This window comes from Hordeum vulgare, chromosome 2H (genome assembly GCF_904849725.1).
Source record: "Hordeum vulgare subsp. vulgare chromosome 2H, MorexV3_pseudomolecules_assembly, whole genome shotgun sequence".
NCBI lineage: Eukaryota > Viridiplantae > Streptophyta > Magnoliopsida > Poales > Poaceae > Hordeum > Hordeum vulgare.
This window is the reverse complement of record NC_058519.1, coordinates 655,367,333-655,370,479: the sequence shown is the minus strand read 5'-3', so window position 1 is coordinate 655,370,479 and position 3,147 is coordinate 655,367,333. Positions and strand designations below refer to the sequence as shown.

The 3,147-nt window shown below is 45.9% G+C and overlaps 1 protein-coding gene across 1 annotated transcript; it reads left to right on the top strand.

Moving 5' to 3' along the window:
- Positions 1–823: 823 nt before the first annotated feature.
- On the top strand, positions 824–1,873 carry LOC123431276 (hydrophobic protein RCI2B-like). The gene is made up of 2 exons (XM_045115095.1): positions 824–1,190; positions 1,329–1,873. The coding sequence occupies exons 1-2, from the start codon at positions 975–977 to the stop codon at positions 1,413–1,415; spliced, it is 303 nt and encodes a 100-aa protein (XP_044971030.1). The 5' UTR covers positions 824–974; the 3' UTR covers positions 1,416–1,873.
- Positions 1,874–3,147: the final 1,274 nt, after the last annotated feature.

Below are 3,147 nucleotides of genomic sequence, written 5' to 3'. Positions count from 1 at the left end.
TAAACTCGTTTAAAAAATTTCATCTAGTTTCAAACCGTCAAACTTGTAAAAAACCAAGGATAAATTCACCAAATTTCATATACAAAAACTAAAACCCTACTGAACCCCTAAAACTCTAAACCCAAAGCCTAAACCCTAATCCTAAGGCCTAACCCCGAATAGCTAGCGGATAACTTGGTGAAACTTGGTAAAAATGTAATATTACGATTATTAAGTTTGAATATTGATAAAAGATTTAAATTTGTCAAAACACATTGAAGCGTGGTCTTGTTTTAAAGCCCTCGTCGCAAGGGGATGAATATGGAAACGGAAGAGAATTGGACTTTCAGTTCACAAAGAGATAATAAAATTTAAAATGGAAAGTCAAAACTCAAAAGAAGAAGCATGGGAAATGAGATGGGTGGGTCATATGCAATCTCTGAAGAAGAAAAACATCCATACATGGGACACCCCAAAGATAATCAAAAGCTAAGCCATGCACGCAGAGAAGATAATCACGTATGCGCAAGAATCTCCAACAAGATGCAATATCCCATGCATGGTAGAGTTTAGTTTCTCTTTCACCATGGTCATCGCGAATTTGTGTTCATTTGGTGTTCCCTTTGTTTTCCCTCTGTTTTCATTATGCATCCAAAAACTGGATGTGACCAGCACCATCCGATAAAATGGTTTGCCCAGTGACCCATTCATGCGAACGGTCCGTGGCGCGCATTAAAGACACGCCCCTGATATAGACCTTCTCCATTTTAATGTACGTACTCGCAGAAAGCCACACGTTCATGTAACATGCACCCTTATTTTGGTTCTGCCTGAGACGAGTCATGCGTCCCCATTCCGGTGAAGCGGGGAAGCCAAAGCTATTGTCTGCATCCCCGCGGCTGCTTCTTCCCACGTCCACACAATCACAAGAAACGTCGGGGACTCGCCGGTGATCGATCCCCATCACAAGCCGGCGATCAGTCCGGACACGACCAATGGCAGAAACCGCAGCGATAGCACCACCACCACAACCAATGGCTGAAAGCGCAACGGCGGCACCACCACAACCAATGGCGGGAAACGCAACGACGGCGGCAGTGGTTGTGGTGGTGCCACCACCATCACCGCCGGACAACACCATGACATTCCTCTGCCTCCTCATCGCCATCTTCCTCCCTCCCCTCGGCGTTTTCATCAAGTACAATTGTGAGGTAAATGTGTACGGGGTGCCCCCACATCATCTCAAGGTTGTCGACGTGACACAATATATAGCTGCCATGGATATATGCATGCATTTAAACATTCAGGGCTCCTAATCTGATCGGTTCTTGCTGGTGTTTCTGCCGCAGGTTGAGTTTTGGATCTGCCTGGTCCTAACATTCTTTGGCTACTTTCCAGGCGTCATCTATGCCATCTGGGTGATCGTAAAGCCGTAGGGATTGCACCCGTGGATGTTAGGACGGCAGGGATATGATTCTTCTCTTCGAATCCCAGCCAATAGAAAAAAGAAAGACTTCGGGAAATCCTAGGGGGAAAGGACGCGCCATTGGAACGGGACGACTGAAGGATTTGTCACCGCGGTTTTAGGCTATGTCTTTTTCCCACCTTCCATTTTTTGGTGATGAAAATTAGTTATTGTTATTTGGGAAATTAACAATAACGTACAGGTTGTCTTGTCATTGACATATCATGGCTGCAAAATTCCAGAGAAACATGCCATTCCCTCTTTATTCAAAAACTGACTTAGGGGGAAATGATATGTTCATTACAGACTCAAGTGGCCGGGGACACGAACATATATATCAATGTATGGCTCCCAAGTACGTCAGTGCCGATGAAGTCACTTGTTCATTAGTTTGAGGTGTAAAAACAAACTTAAAGTGTTACCCACCGCCATCCCGTGATTTTCTGACTCAAACTCTCTTTTCTCATTTCTGTTCTACACATTTTATTGAACCACATTTGTTCCAAGGTAAATATTATTGAGGTGAGGTTCATATAGTTCAACAAAAAAAAAAAAATCAAACGATAGAGTTTCAATTAAAATCAAGTTTTATTCCAAAAAAGAAATCCGAAATACACAAACATATATAGTTCAATCACAAGCAAAACAAACTAGAAAATGCATGCCAATTAAATTTAAAATGCTCAAAGCATAAGCAAACAAGGAAACAAATAAGTAAACTTGTGCGCTGTTGGGTCACTGCCAAAGGGCCACATCACACCCTCACCCTCCCACTCCTTTTCACTTGGCCATGTTAAACACTAGATATTGTATAGGCATTGTATAGGTGGTTAGTATCCCCTGATTTTCTTGTTGTAACAACTTATGTAACCTTGTGCCCTAGTGCACCCCTTTATAAGGTGATCGGAGGCACCCCTGGAGGTTGTGTCGTTCCAATCTAATCTCTCTCAATCTCATATGTATCAGTCCATCTATCGATGGATTCTCCCTCTGCTTCCGCCATGACCTCCTCTGCCGTCGCTACCCTTCCCATCTCGACGCTCGTCTCGCCCGCTGCTGCCACGGTTCTTACCCCCTCTGCTAGTCTCATTACAACCAAACTCTCCTCCTCCAACTACCTCATGTGGAAGGCTCAGGTTCTTCCCCCTCTTTGCATCGCCAACGTCACCGGCTACATCGACGACACCTTACCCACTCCGACGCGCTTCCTCCCACTAGAAGACAAGGATGTGTGCGTTCCCAACCCGGAATACACTACCTGGTACCGGCAGGACCAGATCGTTCTCAGTTACCTCCTTGCCTCTCTCACCGATGATGTTCTACATCAAGTCATCAGGTTTGACACCTCTCGCGCTATTTGGGCGCATCTTGAGGAGATGTATTCCACCCATTGCCGTGCCAGCGTTGTGCAGATCAAGCTGGACATGGCGAACTTCAAGAAGGTCAACCTCTCCATGGTTGACTAGTTCGCCATGATCCGTGCCAACGCCGATCAACTTGATGCCGCCGGTCGTCCCATGCAAGACAACGACATCATCACTGTTGTCATCATCGGCCCCGACAGTGACTATGAGCCCCTCATCACTGCTGCCACCACTCACATCGACGTCATGAATCTTGGGGAGTTCTACTCCCATGCCATCACCTTCGAGCATAGGCGCGAGTCCTCGGCGGCTCATCTTCTTCAAGCTCGCGGATCTTCC